We start from the raw sequence: 20257 nt of genomic DNA on the forward strand, positions 1-20257 counted from the left end.
AAAAATTCATTTTATTTATTTTTCAGTTCTTATTTTGAGAGAGGAGAGAGAAGGTAGTTGAACTCCGGTTGTAGAGAGTGTTTTGGTTGACACCGATTTTGACCACAAAAAAGATCAATATTGGTGTCAACGAGGCCTATTCGATTAGGGAAGTTTTAATTACCTATGTGTTTTCTTCCCTTATCATCGTCTAAGATGGTAGATTTAAACTCAAGAATTTTATTATTCCAAGTTTATTTTGGGTTTTTGTTCCGATATTTGTTTTTTTAAGACCATTGAAGGATTTATCAAGGTATTTTCTAGGTGTTTTCGGTTAAGAATGGGTTAAAAATAAATTGTTTTGGTAAAACAACTCATGGGCTAACTTTTCAAGAACCCTCTGGTCGCTTGAAATTGAGCTAGCAAACGACGTGTTGCTTGCACATTGTTTCTAGGACGGACGACGCGTCATTCGCTCTTTAGTTGAAAAATAAAATTAAAGAGGCATGTTGCGTAGGTCATTTCTCTTTTAGATGACCAGGCGCGCAGGCCCATGCAGGTGCCTAACATGTTTTGCTTTCTTTTTTCTTTCTGGTTTTCTTCCTTTTTGTTTTTATAGGTTTTCCCTACATTTTACGTTTAAGGCCATCAACTAAAAAATAATTTGAATTTCTTTTTATTGTGTACCATAGAAATTCCAATTTTCTTCATCAAATCATATATTTTTTTTTAATATTAGTGAGCGCTCCTTTTAACCCCCTGATAATTACAATTCAATCGTTTGTATTTTTTTAAAAAAATTGATGGCATTATTTTTTATAACATTAGCTGACATTTTGTTTATAGCCCTTCATAATGGTTTTGGCTAATGGTAACCAAAAAAAAAAAAAACAAATTACTAACACTAAAAAAAATACATTGCTAATAGCTACAAAAAGAAAATGAGTGGCGGTTTCAAAATTTACAAGAAAAGTTCATTTTAACCCTTTAACTTTTTTAATGATAAATTTTCAATCTCTTGATATTTTAAATTTTTAATTTTGAAATAAACTTTATTTTTATTATTTTTAAATTCTTAGTTTGAGAAAGATGAGAAAGAGTGGCTAAATTATGGTTGTAAAGTGAAAAAATTTTAGTTAACACTAATTTTTTTTTCCCGTTAAATTGCATGAAATTACTTCTCATTACATTAGCTAGTATTCTGTTTTTGTAACCCTTTGCAATAGTTTTGGCTCACCATAAAAATTATTTTACTCACATTAAAAAAATCGATGCCTGCAAAAATTATACTGCTAATGGCTAAACCTTTTTTTCTAGAAAGAAAATTTTATTCAGCTAACGCGGAATGCGAGCCAAATACTTTGTATTAAGGATTTCTGGCCGCAAGCTTCACAGTTGAATGTGAATGAGAAATGGGTTTGGCAAATTACACAATTGTCGCTTCGTTTTTACTGGAGGAGCTACTGTTTTCTTTCTATTTTGTTCACACACTGCAACATCATTCTCTTTTTTGTTAGATTAAGTATGATTTAATTTGATTATATATATTAACCCACATTCATGTGACTGTAATTTTCATTCGTCTTTACTGTTCAGAATTCATTCCCCTCGATTGCCTCTTGCAAAAACCAAATTGAAATTGAAACTTTAAGCGTGTATTTGATGCAATGTATCGGTTGAAGGGGAACCGCGTCAAAAGGGATGCTGTGTTATGCATCCTTTTATTTTTCTGCAGGTGATCTTGATCTTTCATATGCATCTCCAAAGGACAGTTTACTACATGAAAAATCCAGAGGATAATATCTTACATATTGGCCTTTTCAGGAACACCTCGGATTCCCCAGATAGATTGTACATGAATTCTTGACAAGGTCTTGAAAGAAAACGAAGAACTAACGCCCCCCTGAAAGGAGGGACTCTGCATACGGTATGTGAGAATGCCTTGTCCATGGAAGATGGATAAGACATGGCAAAATCGTCTAAACCTTCACGGTGTGAAAACGTTAGGCCCCCAGCAGAAAGACAATGTGGTGAAATGTCTGGCAGAGGAACCTCAAGCAACCTCAAGCAAAATTACATCCTCTGTCTGTTGTATTGGTCTTCTACCAGAAGCAACCTCAAGCAAGAAGGCCCCAGAAAAAAACACATTAGTGCTTGTCGTCGCCTTTCCATTTCGTGCATGCTCAGGTGCAAGATATAACCAAGAGTTCCAACAACATGTGTTGTTTGAGGATCTGTTCCGTGATCATACAATCTTGCAAGGCCGAAATCTCCTAATCATCCATTCAGTTCACCATCTAGCAAGACATTACTAGCCTTGACATCTCAATGAACCACAACTTGTTTCCATTCTTCATGTAGATAAAACAGCCCTGAAGCTGCACCTTTGATGACCCTAAATCATTGGCTCCAATTGAGGGTGACTGTTGGTTGGTCATAGAGGTATTTGTCTGAACTTCCATTAGGCATGTAGTCATATACCAAAAGTAGCTCTCCTTTACGCCGGCAGTAGCCTAAGAGTGGGACTAAGTTCCGGTGAAGAAGGTGGACAATGCTGACAATTTCCGCCAAAAATCCCTCGTCCCCTGTCTCGATTCATGAGACACCCTTTTCACTGCAATCTCAATCTTAGAGGTTGGCAGGACACCTTTGTAGACTCTGCCAAAGCGACCACCACCCAACAGTTCCTTGTCCCTAAATCCTCTAGTGGAAATATAAAGATCTTTGTATTTGAATCAGTGAGGTCCATAGTCAAGCTCCCCATCTTCCAGCACTTCTGCGAACTTCCTTGTCCTTCTTACAGCATAAACTATACATGAGACTGCAACTAAAACCAAACTTAGGCTATGTTTGTTTTCCGGAAAGTGATTTTCAGGAAACCGCTTTTCAAACTCTCCTGTGTTTGTTTGTCATTAAAAAAGTTGGTCAACGAAAAACACTTTCCAGTCAAAGGAAAATTTGGCTTGGTTTCCAGGAAATTGTTTTCCTAGAAAATTTGGGCGGAAAACACTTTCCGGAAGTTGTGAAAAATTTAGAAATGTCATATTATTTGCTGATTATATCAAATTTGGTCCTCAAACTTTTGATTGCTATATATATTTTGTTTTGAATATTTATTTTTCAATTTCATCTCTTAAAATTTAATTTTTATGATAACTTTGGTCCTCATTTTTACAATTGTTATTTAATTTTTCCTTATCATTTTTTTATTGAAATTTTTTATCTATCAAATTTGATCCTCATTCTTTTGATTGTTACTTATTTTATTTGAAATAATTTATGAAATGTTAATTATTATTATTTTAATTTCTTCATCTTTTATTTTTTTTTTATTTTTTAGATTTGATCTCTATTATTTTGATTATTATTTATTTTATTTGAGATAATTTATGAAATTATATTTTTTTTCAATTTCATTCTCATTCAACTTTTTAATTTTTAAGATTTGTTCCTCATTATTTTAATAAACTTGAGAAAAATAAAACATTAATAAGTTATTTTTCAGCTCATTTTCCATGACATAACCAAACACTGGAAAATGTTTTCCAATTTATTTTCCATTACACTACCAAACATCATAAAATAATTCACTTTCTCGGAATTCACTTTCCAAAAAGAAACTACTTTCCAGCAAACAAACGGGGCCTTAAGCAAATCACAGGCAGTCCAATGGTTAAAAATCTGGATGTCTTCTCTTGGGTCCTATTCAAGGAAGCTTAGGAAGCTGGGAGATATCCAGTGCTTCTAGTGCTTCAGCTTGGCCATTTATCTTGAAGCTCCAGCCCAACAAATAATGAGATGTTAGGATCATAGTTTTGAAACCCGGTCCGGCGAGTCGACCTGGGACTCGGCCGATCCGGGGCTGGAACCAGGCCGGGTTTAAGAAAAAATAGGGAAAGGAAAAACCCGGGGTGACCCGGTGGGTTGACCCGGCAAGACCCGATTGCAACCCATTGGCTTTTGTTTTTTTTTTTACTAAAACGACGTCGTTTTGATAAAAAAAAAAGAATTGACCAGGGCGACCCGGTCAAAACTCGAAACCCGAGCCTTGGACCGGGCCGAGTTTAAAAACTATGATTAAGACAGAACCAGTAGATGATGAGAAGCCTATATACATAGTAAATGATGCGATCCTCACTACAACATTAAAAAATCCATTAGGAGTATCTCTTGGATCTATTCTAAGGCCTAAAACAAAATATATCCAAGAAGAGTTCAACGGGCTAAGTCAAGAAACTTGGGTTAAAAAGATTCAAATATGTTAGTTTAGATGAGATGATTCATTCAAAATTATTGAACGAGTCAATGCCTATAAATTTAATTTGCAAGACGAGGAAAATGTTATTGCTATAAGCAAAGTTTATGATCTCTTTTTGTTTGATATAGGTGATGGTTTGAGATTGAATTCTTTTGAGGAGAAACGAGATGATGTGATCTTGGCTACGACACCAAAGGATTCATTAGGAGTGTTTATTGGGTCTATTTTAAGGATTAAAACAAAGTGGATCCAAGAGGAGTTCAATAGACAAAGTCAACAGGCTTGGATTAAAAATGTTTAAATATAACAATTTAGATTTTTATCTACTTTTCGGGTCATATTTGAAGCCGGAGGAGGAGTTTGGATCGATTTCAATGGAGTTGGAAACTAGATATTTGTACATTTCCAACGATATATGATAGGTTTACTAATTCTTCCGGACAAGAGAACGATATATTTGAAGTTGGGTCTAGAATCAGCCAGCAAAGTGCGAAAACATATTAGACATTGTTTTCTTAAAAGTTATGGATTTCATTCACTACAAGGAGTCTTTGGCTTACTTATTTTACAAAGATCACATATCAAATTAGAAGAATTAATTAGTCAGAAATTAATTATTATTTTACAAGGATGATATGACACTTTTGTTCAACAAGGATTCTTAACCAATTATTGTTTTGGGTATTTTTCAGTATTATATGTGGTAAAAGACTAAATAATCTTAAACTATTGTTTTATTTATCTTTATTGTTCAAATCTTATTTTAATTATTTTGGATTTTATTTAAAATGAGTGCAGTCTTACCCATTAGTTTTAGAGTTTACATATAAATACTTTTATGTAAGAAATTTTATGGAGTTGATGAATTTTTATCTACAAGTTACCACATATTGTGTGCTTATTTATATTTGTGTGGTTGAGTGATTCTCATACTAAATTCTTAATTGAACTTGCAAATTTTTTGAATGATTGATTAATTTCGTTGTGATTTATATTTCTTGTTTGCTTCTCATTATATATCTAGGATATCTAGGATATAAGCGATCAATTACATATAATTTTGATTCTTCAAGCAACTATTCCGTGTCTTGTTATGCTTTTTTTTTTAAAATCTCAAATTAGCAATTCCGTAGTAGTACAGTTCAAGATTGGTGACAAATCAAGAGGCAAAAACAAAAGTGGCTTACTGTGTTTAATAACATTAGTTGGAGCTAAAGTGACACCAAGTTGCTTCTTCATGCCATCATATTCCACCCGAACTTAATTGCATTGGATGATCACTAATAAGTGTTAAGTTTGTGAACTTACCATCAGGATTGGAAAAATATCCTGCTGAAGCAGATTTTACAGATCTTAAACCATTAATATCAATCCCAACATGTCTGTCATTGATATCTTTGAACTCACTGTATATCGTGTAAAGCTCCACAGCAACAACATGGTTGGTCTGATTCCCATTGTTGCTCTCGTTAAATAGGCCAAGCCACTGGCTTGGAAGAACTCCTGGGAGACCTCTTGTGGGTGCAATGACAAAGACAATACCATGGCCACTAAGAGTTCATATTCAGGTCTGATACCGAAAACAAAGGTAGTGGAGAAGGCGAAAGCAGTGTCATCTACAGAGTTCTTGAAGGTTGTACTGGGCTTGGATAGAAGGCGTGACCCTTTTGTTGTTTGGTTTCGTTGGTTAGCCTCGAAGGGCCATTGGAGGTTACCTCGGCTAACCCATTTGCAAGTGAAGTTGAGATCTTCAGAAGCTGTGAAGCTAACTGAGACATGCACCAGAAAGAAAATCTGGAATAACATTGCAACTGTCTCCACCTGTTACTTGTTCATGTTTGGCGATTATATATAATGGAATATCCAATCAGCAACACTAAAAAGAAAGTCTATGCATTAGATGATCGTGATCCTATAACCTACACTTTCAGAGCGTAATTTTAAGGCAATATGAAAATTAGTCAAATCTGGCGACTCTTGTCCCATGTTTTCTGTAAGGACTTCAGTTTGGGAAATTCCCTACCTATAGATTACGCTACTCTTAAGAGTTTACCTTTTTTGCTGATTGGTCAGATTGAATCTGTGGGGACCTGCTTATCTGCAAATATTGAGATAAGCACAAGCTTGCATTGAAGGTTCATGGGAGGCTGCTGTTGGAAGGCACATGCCCATCATCCATTATATATTTCTGGTGAATAGGACTGGACTTTTGTTAATTATGGGTTAGTTGCCACTTATATTCTTTTATATCGTTCAGACTTGACCAGCAGACTCAAGAATCTTAAGGTTTATCTTGTTGTCCGCGTGGTTTTTGACTAGTCCACCATCCCTATTGTGATGCCCACGTAAGAAATATATTTATCTAGAAAGACAATAAGCTTAACTTAGTGTTAAATCTCTCTTCGGGCTTCGAGTGTGAATTAACTTAGTGTTAATTTTGCAATGATAATCCAGAGCTGAGATGCGTTTTCTTCTCTAGTAGCGCTCGTACGAGAATTAATAATAAACAATACCGATCGATCAATACGGTTAGAAGATTTATGTCAATTGTATGGTTTATTTTCTTCAACTCGGATCCATTAGCCATTGGTGGCCAATGTCCACTCTAATGTCATTTTCAATTTATACTTTTCTTTCCCTTCTTTTGCATAGAAGACGCATAAATTTTCAACACGACTTGGATTTCGACGGAATGGAGTAAGGATGTATGATGACTCATTGTGTAAAATTGAGAGAGCTCCTAGAATTGGGCTGTGTGCGTGAGAGAATGGACTGAACAAATAAAGACCTTATGCTGGTACTTGATACGAAAATGCTTGTGAATGTTCTCTATGATTTCTTCTTTCCTTTTCTTTTCGTGTTTTTCACTTTGGCTTGTCTTCAATTAAGCAAGCACGGATATAGCAAAAAAATAGGGATAAATTTTGCGATTAATATAATTAAATAATGAAATAGCACTTGATAAAAAAAGTTTTGGTGAAATAACATTGTTTAAGAATATCACGGTTCATAAATACAACATTTTAATAATATCGTGATTCTGAACTGCGACATTTGATACATGTCGTGTTTTAGAACCATGACAATTGATGTCGCGGTTCAGAACTATTTTGAGAAACGGCTGGACATTTGATAAAACGGTTAGACTATAGACAAAATAGTATGAACATTTGATAAAACGGTTGGACTGTAGCCAAAACAGTCAGACCGTTTTGGCTATTGTAAGGTTTTGTGCCATTTTTGTTTTTTAAGCCTAAAAAGGTTTATAGAATCATATTTTTTTGTTAATCTGAAGTTTTATTTACTTTATGATTTTAGAGAGTTGAAATATCTATAATTTTATCAAAATTTGAACAAAATTTTCTCTATATAGGAACTATATCCAAAAATTTTATCTCGCTTAAAAAAACTTATAAAAAACCCCAATAACCGCAATCAACAAATTCTAACTAAACTCAACATATTCTCACATTCCATAATCATAAGTAGCCTTAAGAATGCCAAAAAAAAAACATGTATAAACATAACTCATCTATTTATCTATGTCTACGTCGTCTACTGAATGATCTGGGCTCATCAGTAGCACCACCGGATTCAGCTCCTACTCTTGCCTAAGTGGCCTCATCTTCTACCACGATGGAGTTAGCCTCTCTCCAAAGATTTCAAGTCTAGTACGCAACCATTTAAACACCTAGACATTACGGTGTGAACTTCACTTTCTTCATCAGTACTACAAAAACAAGAAGCAGCCTCTCGACCCTCCTATAACAAGAAGCCAACCTAATATTAATGAAACATTAATGTTAAATTAAACGATAAATGTATAAAACTCAACGATTAACATATATTAATCATAAAAAGACTTTATTACTTACGTGATGTTGAATCTTCTAGGCATGTTGCTTGTATTGCATGTATCCAGGTGGAGGAACCTGCTCGGGATACAGAGTAATAATCCATCATGTTATACTCATGTACCAAATCATATATTCCTTATTAGTAATCACATGATGCATCTTTATAAATATCTCATTCTTCCATGCATCCCACTATAATACATAAGCATTATGATGGCTTAACCAATCGTAATTATCATTTTTACCCCTACGAGTAATGGTGTGCAAAGCATCACTCGTATTGATATCAACTGGAAAGTGTTGTCTGAAGTTGAATTGTCCATTATTCAATTTGGACAATGTAGCTCGACCATCTCAAAACATATTAGCGGGACCACTGTTGTCCATGTATCTATCCCGCTGATGTAGACAGCTGGAGTAACAACTAATTTTTTTTTCGAGTAAGACGTCGAAATTATCCGTAGATTATAAGTTAAATAAATATCAAACAACAATAATTTGCTGCAAATAGTTAAAAAAAATACTTGGATAGCATGTTGCCTATCGAGCTCGTTCTGATAAAATGCTAGCATATGTGATGAATTATTCTCAAAAACTCATCAAACACACCACCTAGCATTAAAAACATGTTAGTTTAATTGCATTTTTCAAAGTTTCAAAAACACAATATAAATCTATATTGCAAAAATAACATCACATTATCTGCATCCTAGTAGGAGATGAAGTGTAACCCCTATAGTTTGGAGTGTCATATCTGGCAATCTTAATATTTAAGGCCTACCCACATGGAGATTTTCCCACAACTACAACTAATATTAAATAAAAATTTTTTTGTTAATTTTCTTGTACATATTCATGCTCATTATGAATATCATAGGTATGCTCTTCATGATGATAGTAATGCTTACCCTAATCATTGTTCATCCAAATGTGGACAATTCGATGTACCACCTCAAGTGTGTCGAATCTATATAATAATACCTGATATAATAGTATTTGTGATTGATGTGAAATTATTTAAATTTAATATATTTAAAAAATATTATAATATATCATAACATAACCTAATAAATTGTTTTATATATATATATATATATATATATATATATATATATATATTTTCGATTATAAATTTATAACATGTTTTTCATTTATCCCTTGTGTCATTGCATATTAGACAACCAAAACTCACATAGAAAATTATTAGAGAACCTGAAATTCACTTGAATGATGATGCCCACTGTCAAAGCTCAATTCCACTTTAAGATCAATAATTTCTATTCGAGCATCCAAAATCAATAAATCCGCAGCTCCAGACAAATGAAAAGAAGCAAAATCAATGGAGGGGGAAAAAACCCATAAATGAACAACTCATTTTCATCAAGTAGCCTTGATAATTTTTCACACAGACACGATTTGCAGTTTTATTTTACAGGGGAAATACTAGAGGGAAAAAATCAAAATGAAACTTGTTATGGCTGCACAACTTTGGGCCGGCATATAGTTATCCTGTAAATTGGCAAACTTCGACATTCAAATGAATTGTGGTAAGAGATGATTTGTCAGTCTCAACAATCTTTTCCCAGAAAAACATGCCAATCAAAATGGGCAGAGCAATAAGAAAGAAAAACTTTTCTTGTCAACCTGAGTCATTCACTACCCAGTTTCCCCCCTGCCACGGAGAAGTGATAGCGGGGAAGTAGAAAGTGAGGCAAAACTAGCACCGCCACCACCATTTTCCATGAAAGAGCATGTGCTCATTTTATCAAATGAGGACGAAGCAAAGGAGTGTGCAAAATCATCGAAAACCTCGCTCATACCCTTCACTCCTTCATATGCACCATTTGGATCCCTCAAATTTTGAGGAATCCCGACTTCCTCATCCAGATACCTCACTACTTGCCTCATGCTAGGCCTTGCTATTGGAGCATTATGGGAGCACATTAGACCCAATTTGATCACCATCATCACCTCGCTTTCGTTATATTCACCATTTAGCTTAGGATCTATCACATCAAGGGCTCTCCCTTCTCTAAACTTCTCCCACACCAAATCCACCAGCACCAGTTCTTCAGGCAATGCTTTGGGTTCAATAGGCCTCCGCCCACACACAACCTCAAGCAAAAGTGCACCAAACGCATACACATCCGAGCTTTCTGTGGCCTTTCCTGTTCTTGGCAATTCTGGGGCTAGATAACCCAATGTACCCACAACCCGGGTCGTATTTGGGTTCGCTCCATGTTCGTATAATCTTGCAAGACCAAAATCACTAAGCCTACCGTTTAGCTCTTCATCAAGCAAAACATTGCTGGCCTTAACATCTCTGTGAATTACCACTTGCTCGTAGCCTTCATGTAAATAGAGAAGCCCAGAAGCGACATCCTTTATGATCTTAAACCTCTGCTCCCAATTTAAGATCATTTTTGGCTCTTCAAACAAGAACTTGTCTAAACTACCATTAGCCATATAATCATAAACAAGAAGGAAATCATCTCTTCTGCGGTACCAACCTAATAATTGAACTAAATTTCGATGGCGAAGCCGACCAATACTAGCAATTTCTGATACAAACTCCCGCAAACCTTGTGTTGATTCTTTAGAAATTCGCTTCACCGCAACTTCAATCTTTGAATCAGGTAATATCCCCTTGTAAACTTGGCCAAAACCACCTTTTCCAAGGAGCACCTTGTCACTGAAATTATTAGTTGCCTTCTTGAGTTCTTGATAACAATATCGATGTGGCCCCATTTCCAGCTCCCAATCTTCTACTATGTCAGCATTCTTGATTTTTCTGATCAGATAAATAGCAGTTGATATTGATACGATAACAAACACAACAACTGCAGCTGAAACACCGATTACTAAACCTGTATACTGCTTCTTGTGACCACCTGGAAGTGAAGGTAAAGAAGAAAGATCCAGAGCTGGAGCTTGCCCATTTAACTTAAAGCTCCAACCCAGCATATAGTGTGAACTAGCAAGCAAACCTGTTGAAGCAGATAAACCCACATACATATATTCTTCAAACAGAGACGACAGATCTACGTGAGAAGACAAGATTGGAATTTTGGGTTTCTTAGAAGTAGGCGAAATAGTTACATTGACAACATTTTGAACTGAATCGTAGTCGATCCAAACTTGGATTGGCTTTCCGCCCTTAAGGTTTAAATCTTGCTTTGAAGAATCGGAATCACCAGTGTAATATGCAGCAGAAGCGGATGCGTTAGACTTCAAGCTGCCGAGATCAATACCAATATGGTTGTCATTAATGTCACCAAACTCAAAATCTTGTACCGTGTCGAATTCAACAGCAAAAAGATGATTTGTCAAGTTAACCACACTTGAATTGAGTAAGCCAAGATACTGACTTGGAAGAGCCTTTAGATCCTTTGTAGTTGCGATTGTGAAAGCAAGACCATGGCCTCCAAGTTTTGGATACTCGGGAACTATAATGAACACAAAACAAGTGGAAAAGGACAAAGCTGTGCCATTACTGGAGTTCTTGAACTTGAATGGAGAAGGATAAAAAGCATGACCCAGTAATCTACTAGTTTCATTGGTTAAGCGAAGTATACCATTTTTTTGAATCTCTGAAACCCCACTCAAGGTTATGTTGGTGGCAGCATCTTTGAATCCGGAGTACAAGAATTCATTCAGCTGGCTTGAGACTGGGATTATTGAGAGAAAGATAAGAGCGGAGAAAGATTCAACAAGATAGCCCATGCCAAGAAAAGATCAAGGTGCAGTGCAGGAGGAGAGGAATCAAACAGATATTAAGCTACGATTTTTGTGAGTTTGGTGAGATAAAGTAAGAGCAAGCATGGTGGGTCATATTATTTTGAGAAACAAAAGAAAAACTAGGCTGTAAAGTGCTCTCTCTCTCTCTCTCTCTCTTCGCCTTCTAGATAGTGGTGCACATTTTTTTTTTTCTTCTTCTTCTTTTCAAGTCTTTTTCTATTTTGAAAATATATAACAAAATAAAAAATATTTTCAAGCACTGTTTGTGAACATAGTATAAATCACATTTTTTAAAAATTTAATTTTATTTTTATTAAAAATTAATTTTTTATATATTTTGGATCGTTTTGATGCATTAATCTAAAAATAATTTTAAAAAAATAAAAAATATTTAATTTTAATATAATTCAACATAAAAAACATTTTAAAAAATAATAATAACTACTCTTCTAAACAAGTATACATAAAACACAGCTAAGAATACCATCAAAGTAGAGCGGTATACGGTTTATTTCGTAAAAAAATAAATTTTTTTATGGTTTTGAATAGAATATAAAGAAGATAAAATTAGAAAATAATAAAATATTCAACTCTTTTACTCCCTCGATTTTGAAACCCTATATATCTAAGTCCCTTATGGTTGAAAAACTACAAGTTTGTTCTTTGACTCTTGCTGACAATCGCCATGTTAGACCTCTGTAGTGTTTTTTTTTTTCTTCTAAACCCGGCCCAAGCATATTATTATTATTATTATTTGATTATTATTAGCATAATGGGGAGTTTGGAGAAGAAGCAAGATGTACATTATAATAAGGGATTAAAGTATAGATTATAAAAATTCTAATTGCATCAAAATCCCGGACCCAGTGATCAATGAATAAAACACTAAAAACATAAAACAAACTGTGGAGTGGAACTCAGCAGGTACGGTCTCTCTCATGGATATAAAACACCTTTGGATTTGGCGCAAGACCACCACCACACCCAAGCCCGAACTATTCCATTCCCACCTCAATCTCGTCAGAATATATATATATATTATCTCTGAGGTTCGTGACGACACTATCAACATGGTTTTTATGTTTATTACCTTTGCGCCCCTTGCACAGACTAGGCGCGTTGTCGTATGGACCTCTCGCTGTTTGTTTTTTTTAATTATTAATGTAGATAATCACTCTAATTTATAGATATCCCAATAAATTTTATATATTTTAAAATTAATAGTTATGAAAATCTTTAATAGCAGTGAGAGAATTAAACTCGTGAATTCAAAATCTAACCAGTTAAGTTATATGTGTTTGTTTTTTATAATAATTTTTTATATTATGTATTATTTTTATTGAAAAAACATAATATATATATATATTATACTTTAGAGTGCTAGTATGTATGTGGACATAGCTACTGGCGGCGTGACAGAATAATTAATATATATATGTCAAGTGGTATTAAGATAATGTCAAAGGAATAGCAAAAGGCTGCTATATGGGCAGTGCTGATTTATTTTGTAAACAGTGGGGGTAAGAATAGTTGCGTTTATACCAGAAATGACCCGAGCCATCTTAATTTGATTTGGTTTGTTCAGCAGCGGATTCGTTTATTTTATGTAAAATATTTTATAAATAAAAAATATTTTTAAATATAAATTGTTTTCTCATGTAAAATGTTTTTAATGTTTGGCTACAAAATGTTTTCAAGTAAATTAAATATTTTATATGTAAAATATTTTTTTAATGATCGTTGTAAAAAAGAAAAAAAAAGTGAGAGAAAAAGATGATTGTAAAATTATGGTGATAATAATTGTGGTGGTAGTGGAATGGTGCTAGTAAGGTAGTTGTTGTGGTGGTAAAGTGTAGTGGTGATTGAGATGAAAAAAAGATAGTAGTGGTGGTTGAATTAGTTAAAAAATATCATAAGTAAATTGTTATTTGTATAAAATTTCATTTGTTGAAAATATTTTTCAGAAAATCAACTAAGTATGAAGGTTGACTGTAAAATATTTTTCATTGACTAGTTTTTATATAAAATATTTACAGGAAAAAAATACAGGAAAACATTTTTTGAAAAATATTTTATAGGAACAAATATGAAAAAATCTAGAAAATATTTTAATATAAAATATTTTACATGCAAAACAAATGAACCCTAAAGCAATCAAACTAACCAAGAAAACTAGATCTTTATTGTTTTTCCTTTATCTTTTTTCAAAAAAAAATAGTGAACAATTTAGTTTTAGAAAATAGAAAAAAACTAAAATATTTAAAGGTCCTTAGATATCGTTTTTTGTTCTTAATTTTTTTTAAAAAAATATATATATAAATTTATTTTATTAAGTCGTCTAAGGTTAGGTTAAAATTGGATCTAAGGTGTTTAATATTAAGGCATCTAGAGATCTAGCCATAACTAGTTCAAGAAAGGTTAAGGCCATAAGAAGTCATGATAGTGCTTAATCTAAAGCACCTAAAGTTAAGTCAAAGTGATATAGACAAAAACAATATAAGATAGATTACAAGTACAAGAATACAAAATTATACTGAATATGGATCACACATAAACTCTAACTTAAAATTTGCTATATATTTTTTCTTCAAGTACTCTGTCTTTTTAGGAGGTTTAGAACTCCTTATATAAAATTAAAAAACTTACCTAAATAAATTAGAAAACCTGAAAATAAAGAAAAATTAATAAAAGTCCAAAATAAAACTGGAAATATAATAAAAGAGTTCTAAACCAAAAGGAAAAAAAATCATAAACCAACTAGGAAAATATAGCAAATCTTGAATAATAACTTCTGGGCATTATTTGAAATCCCTTTCGATCTCTAATTCCTTCAAAATTCTAACCCTAATGAAAATTAGACCTGTAGAATCTTCTGTCAAAATTTCATCTCAGTTCAGTGATTGAATCAAAAGTTATGCACATTAACATATAAAATTACGAATTAGAAACAAAAATTATTTTATTTCGGTCTTCTTGGTTTGGAAAGAACTCTTCATCAAGTTCAAATTGCTCTTATCTCAATCTCGTGAATGACTAAATAAAACTCTTTATTCCCTTTTCTTTTTTCACTTCAAATGTATAAAAATTTTAGACATCAATTTCAATCATTTCATCTTAAAATTTATATATGAAATAACAATTAACGAATTATTTATTTCCTTTCCATTGGCTTCTAAAGTAATGAATTTCAAACCTTAAATTTGCTTCATCAATATTTATTCTATCTATATAACCATTGAGCACATTGACGAGTATCAAAGTTGTGCAAATTTAAACTCTTAAAATTAATGATTTGTAGTATAAAATGTAAGGGTATCATCTTATATAGATATTAGTATTATAAATTAATTACTCAATCAAAATAGGTTATTTAAGTTTAGATTAAAGCAAACCAAGTAAAAATTCACAAAATATGTCAATTTGATGAAATCAACTAATATATAATTTAAACGATAAGTAATTCAAAGGAGGATTTTGTTTATGATCTAAACTAACCAAAAACAAATTAGAAAGTTAAGAAAACAAAAGAAACCAATTCTAAAAATCAAGAGGCTAATTTTGTAGAATATAAAATATAAAGAGAAAATGTTTTAATATCAATTTTAAAAAGTGTTCCTTAAGGATAATTAAACATCAATTATTGAATTATATATGTTTTCTAATATGATTTGTGATCATAAATAAATCAACCATGAAAAATAAATTTTTCTACCTATCCTTACTTTTTAGTTAACCTAGCATTCGTGTATCAAATAACCTTACTCACATAATAATATTCATTAAGCATGTAAGATTTAATTATATGACAACATTAAAATTAAAATTGGTGTAATTGATTCATGATAATCAAACAAGTATAAGGAGTTAATTTAATCAAGATTTATTTTTTCCAAGTAACAAATAATCAAACATGAGTTTGAAAATTATATACTTCAAGTACTTAAGTTAATTAGTTATGAATTCATCATAAAATAATTAATAGTAATAAATTTAAAACCAAAAGCATATGTTGCGCATCATATAGAATTTTAGTCATCAATCATCAAATTTAATTATAGAAAAACACAAGATAGTCATGTATTACAATCAGATATAGAATATTTTTAAGCACAAACACTTGTAATAATTTAAGATCCAAAAGTACTAACATTTTAAAACTAAAAACTAAGTTTGTCACAAATTAAAAGATAGAAAGATATAGAAAAAATAATTTTGAAAACAATAATAGCCATCATTCTCTTCTCCATGTAGAGGTTAGGACTGGGTATATATAGAGTTAAGGAGGTGGAGGATTTTTCTAGTTAATAACCATTTCCTAATAAGACTACTTTTAGGTGTCTTTATCCTATTTTGATTCTCAAGACTTGTGTATTAACTTTAACCTTCTAGAAAGGTTTCTTGGTTTTATAAGACATTTTCCATATAATTAATGAGCTACCGTGTTACCGTGTTATCATTCGAACATGAAAAGATGGGCTAGACTCAAGTTAATCTGGTGGTAGATTTCAAGTCAATTTCAAACATATTTTTAGGCATACTATATATGGATGAAAAGGTTGAGATATCTAATTTTTATTGCAACTTGAATCATAACAAAAGTATATTTGTAGCTTCAAATATGATCTAAAGAGTACACAATGGTTTAGTCTAATATATTTTCTCTAACCAATCCTAATCCCATCAAGATTCTTTTATCAAGCTAGATTCCTAATTCAATTAGGATTTTCTATTATTATCTCCAATAACTAATCCCAATGTTTTCTTTTTAATCCTTTATTTAAAATTATGCTAAAAATAATTCATTTAGCTCTTTTTTACACTTTGTGTCTCTATAGCATTATTAAGTACAAAATAAGTTAAATAAGCTATTGTAAGACATAAAACATGAATAAAAAACTAAGAATAAGAAACTAAAAAGATATAATAATATGATTGTATCAAATTCCTCCAAACTTAGATCTTGCATATCTTTAAGCAAGGAAAAGAAAAGTCAAAGACAATAAACTCTAAAAATAAGACTCAAAATTCAAAAAGAAAGAAAAACTAAGGATTCAAAATAAAAACAAGCAAATTAAAAAAAAGAAGAAACTAAGACAAAACCACCTCATTATTCAATTTTTCTTCTAATTTGTCAACAAAATTAAAGATTACAAACATTATAGGAAAGAAACAAGTTCGAATAGTTTAAAGCATAAAATTTCATGAATTTATTCACAAGGCAACTTTCAAACCTTCCTTAGCTTTTGGAACTTGAATGAAATGTCTGTTATACCAAAATAATAAGTCCTCTCATTAGTGTACTCTCTACCACTGAAGTGTTTATGATTTATATTTTTTCACTCAAAATCATTTAATGTCGATCATATGCTTGCTTTTCAATCTTATCTCCACTACTAAATATTATAAGCAACATATGAATCAAATAGTCTTTATTTATAATGGGGATGTGGTTAAGATGAGGTAAAAAAAGGGTAAAGAAAAGGCTCCACTACTGAATATTATAATCAACATATGAATCAAATGGTTTTTTATTTATAATGGAGATATGGTTAGGATGAGGTAAAAATAGGGTAAAGAAAAGGTTAAAAACCAAAGAATCTAGTATAACATATAAATGACAAACTCAATAGTGTATAATCACAAAAGCACACATATTCATCATCATCAAAGCACAAATACTTAGCTTCTTTTGATTTCAAATCCCACAATATATTCTCATTAAAATTATAAAGGATTTTTTTTTATTCTATCTAGCACCATCGTGTTTCAATTTTTTTTTTTTTGATACTTGATTTGGCTAAAAGTGATCATAATCAAATTCAACACAAAACTCCATCACATAACTATTTTTTCTCAAACTTTCCAACCATGAACCCATATAAACATCACACATATGTTTTACTAGTCCTTGGCTAGGAATAAAGAAACATATGAAAAATTAAGGCTTGTAAAATATAGGTAAAGAAAAAAAAGATAAATAATCTGAAAAGAACTTATTAATGGATAACATACTTTAGTTGGCTTTTTAGGCTTAAATGGTCAAATTCCTACATGCCCTTATCATATTCATGCAAACATGTAATGTAAATATAGTCTTTATAATATATTAAGCAAGTTTTGGAAATACATAACCTTTGAATGTATAACACTCATCAAATAATCATGTTGGAGACTAAAAAACTTACAAAAGGTAAAATCATATGCTAAGTCATCATGACATACTTTCAAAGTCAATTCCTAAACTAATTAAACTTAAAATATCACAAGTAAACTCATTTATCTAGTTTATACCTTTATCAAATTCAACTAGTTTGAACCTATAATAGACATATTATCATCAATCATTAGGAGATTAAAAGATAAAATAAAACTCTTAGGTTTTGGGATAAAAATCCAACATATTGTTTTGTACAAAAACAAGCACTAATACCCAACGTAAAGTAAATCACACATGTAAAGGGAAAACACCCAAACATGAACAAATTCAACTAAATTTGATAAAACTTGTATAAACACACCCAAAAACAAAAAGATGATGAAAATAAAAGAGATAAGCAAATCTATTTTTTTCTTCATATGTTGGGTTTTCTCCAAAAACAAAAGTTAATTAAAAAATAAAAAAACACTTGAGTTAATTGGGTTAACTTGTCAAACCCGTAACATGGATCATGACACCGAGATAACCACAAAAAAGACAAACCACAATAAATTATGAAGTTCAATATCTAATAAATCAAGTGTTAGAGGATGAAATTAAAGAAAAAAATATTTTTTTAATAAAAGCAAAAGCAAAAAAATACTATTTGGTAGGAACAAAATGGTTAGAATGGAACCAAAATGTTCTAGGCGGAATCCCAGAACGGGCTGAGATTCTAAATAAGATGAAATCTATTATGGTTTGTTATGTATCTTGAACTCAAATGAGATATACTACTCATTCCAAGCGAAATAGAAAAAAATTGACAACCTTGATTTATTAATTGCAAGACATTTAATACTTTAAACTTTTCAAGTGTTAATGTAAGAAACTTATCACACAAACTAGTAAATTTGGACACATTTTTTATGGATTGAAATAAAAATAATTCTCTTGTAACAAAAATTTATTTATAATAAACTCAAACCCAAACCCAAAACATTTAATTTTAAAACTCACATGGCCTATGTCCTCTCCCCTCTACTAATTTTAATGTCTTGTAAGCCTAATTTTTATATTTTAATTTTCCACTATATAAACCACAAAAAAAATCTTGTAATTTTTTAACTTGAAATTAAGATATTTTTGAATTTGAAAAAATATGTCAATCAAATTTTTTTTTAAGATTAATTTTTCTTTCACTCATAAATGATTTTAAACATGTTAAAATACTTATATTGAAGAATAATTTTCAACAAAATCTTAATTCAATACAAGTGAATCCCATATTTAATTTGTAAATTATGTTCATTAACCACAAGTTAAAACCAAAGTCTTCGAGGAGTGGTAGGACTACATCAACAACTTCAATGTACAATTAAATACCAAGAAGAACTGCAAAGGGCTAGAAACCAGATCCAACGGCTAGAAAAGATGGTTCAAATGCTAGAAAAGAACAACAAATCATTAGCCACCAATAATGGAACATTGCTTCATGATAACACTTTGTTTCACTACATGATTAAACAAAATGATAGGCTAATTGATATAGTGGCCCAGAAGGCAAACGAGCTGCGAGTAAAAGCTTTCAAGATTGACAACAACGTCCATAAATATGAAGAATATTTGAATGAAGTCTCCTTTTTTATCAAGAATGTAGCCAATAGAGGAGTAATATTTGAGTAAAAAAGACTCTTTATATGAAAACTTGTTCTTCATAAATGAAATAAGCGAATACCCACTTTTTAAGTACTTTTTAATATGTGTGAGATTCAAATGACCTAGAAACTTGGGTAAAACATCTTTAAATTTATCAGACTGTGGATTCTACCCGTGCTTGATAAGGAGATCATTAATTAGCTCCTTAAACAGGTTTATCCATACCTGATGTGCATATGCATACATTTGCATCAACACATATACATCTATTCATTGTAAATAATAAACATACATGCACTAGATTAAAATATAGGTACCCAAAAAGCTCCAATCCATAAAGTCTACTACACTCGACTCTAACAAAGAAACACAGAAGATGAAGAACGCGCTTACCATAATGCTCACTTCTAGGAAGAGTTGGATTCTTTAAAAGTTAGTATGACTCTCTTCACTAGCTTACTCGAGCAAGCACTAAAGAATGCTTTTGGTGAGGGTCTTTCCAATAGACCTGCAATTTTTGTTGAAAATCAAGCAACAACTAAGCCCGAAAAAATAACAGGAGAAAGGGCTCAGGATCCCCAACATAATCTAGCATTTGTGCAACCAACGATACCAGTACCAACACCCGCA

The 20257-nt window shown here is 31.8% G+C and overlaps 1 protein-coding gene and 1 pseudogene across 1 annotated transcript; both read right to left on the reverse strand.

Moving 5' to 3' along the window:
- Nucleotides 1–1699: 1699 nt before the first annotated feature.
- Nucleotides 1700–6211, reverse strand: LOC18106250 (L-type lectin-domain containing receptor kinase IV.1-like; annotated as a pseudogene).
- Nucleotides 6212–9434: 3223 nt separating this feature from the next.
- On the reverse strand, nt 9435–11984 carry LOC7468817 (L-type lectin-domain containing receptor kinase S.4). The gene has a single exon (XM_024588124.2). The coding sequence runs from the start codon at nt 11815–11817 to the stop codon at nt 9751–9753; it is 2067 nt and encodes a 688-aa protein (XP_024443892.1). The 5' UTR covers nt 11818–11984; the 3' UTR covers nt 9435–9750.
- Nucleotides 11985–20257: the final 8273 nt, after the last annotated feature.

Source organism: Populus trichocarpa, chromosome 16 (genome assembly GCF_000002775.5).
Source record: "Populus trichocarpa isolate Nisqually-1 chromosome 16, P.trichocarpa_v4.1, whole genome shotgun sequence".
In the NCBI taxonomy this organism is placed as follows: domain Eukaryota; kingdom Viridiplantae; phylum Streptophyta; class Magnoliopsida; order Malpighiales; family Salicaceae; genus Populus; species Populus trichocarpa.